The following is an 883-nucleotide window of genomic DNA, read 5'->3' on the forward strand; positions in this document are numbered from 1 at the left end:
TATAAAAAAAATTTAGAAGTATGCATGTGCGTGTGAGAGAGAGCGCACACAAGCAAGAGCAGGTAATTGTTCATTTTTGCAGAGAACCTTCAAAGAAAATAGCTCTTTTCATAGTTCCATACTTGAGAAGTTATTTGTAGGAATAACATCTCCCTCTAACTTGGAAAGTATGAAGAATGTAATTTTCTTTCCTTATTCTCTATTAAAAGCCATCCAGCCCACACTATCACTCTAAGCAGAAGCTATCGGCAAACAGATCTTATTATTATTACTGTGTTATATACTTCATTATTATACTTCTGTCTATGAAGTAAAGCTAATGTCTCACTTCTGCCCAACATTATTGATTCTCATTATAAATATGCTTGCTACAAAAGCTCCGTTCCTAGGTAGGAAAAAATAACGAAATAAACTCGTACCACAGAGCTGGAACAGCCTATGAGTCTTATTCTTTCAAGCAACCATTCAAGTGCACGAAATCCTTAATTGGATTTTATTAAACTGAATCTATTTGGTTTCAAATGATAAAATTCTATCTGGAAGTAAACCATAATGGAATGAAGTAAAAAGCTCTCCCCAAACCCAAACAAAACTCCTTGCTTGTCCATTTTTTAACAGTACCTTTTCATAGTATTTGACCTCGTACTCCAGGATGACTCCATTTGGCCTGTCAGGTTCCAGCCAAGCCAAGGCAACGCTGTGCCTTGTTATCTCTTTAGCCTGGATCAAAGCAATTGGGGACGGAGCTGCCACAAGAAAAAAAAATTATAAGCAATAATTTAGTTTTAACGAGGAACATATATTTTTAATCATAGCTTTCACAACATGAGCACTTTCAGAAATAGTGTTTTTCGGGGGGGGGGGGGGGGGGGAGGAGCGTATA

General features: G+C 37.0%; 1 protein-coding gene across 1 annotated transcript in view; it reads right to left on the reverse strand.

The window, feature by feature from the left end:
• Positions 1-883, reverse strand: part of EPHA4 (EPH receptor A4) — a 101825-nt gene that overhangs the window by 22402 nt on the left and 78540 nt on the right. The window contains exon 5 of the mRNA XM_009325046.1: positions 622-746. Coding sequence (XP_009323321.1) covers positions 622-746 — 125 coding nt within the window. The remainder of the gene's footprint in view (positions 1-621; positions 747-883) is intronic.

This window comes from Pygoscelis adeliae, unplaced genomic scaffold (assembly GCF_000699105.1).
Source record: "Pygoscelis adeliae isolate BGI_AS28 unplaced genomic scaffold, ASM69910v1 Scaffold155, whole genome shotgun sequence".
Lineage (NCBI taxonomy): Eukaryota > Metazoa > Chordata > Aves > Sphenisciformes > Spheniscidae > Pygoscelis > Pygoscelis adeliae.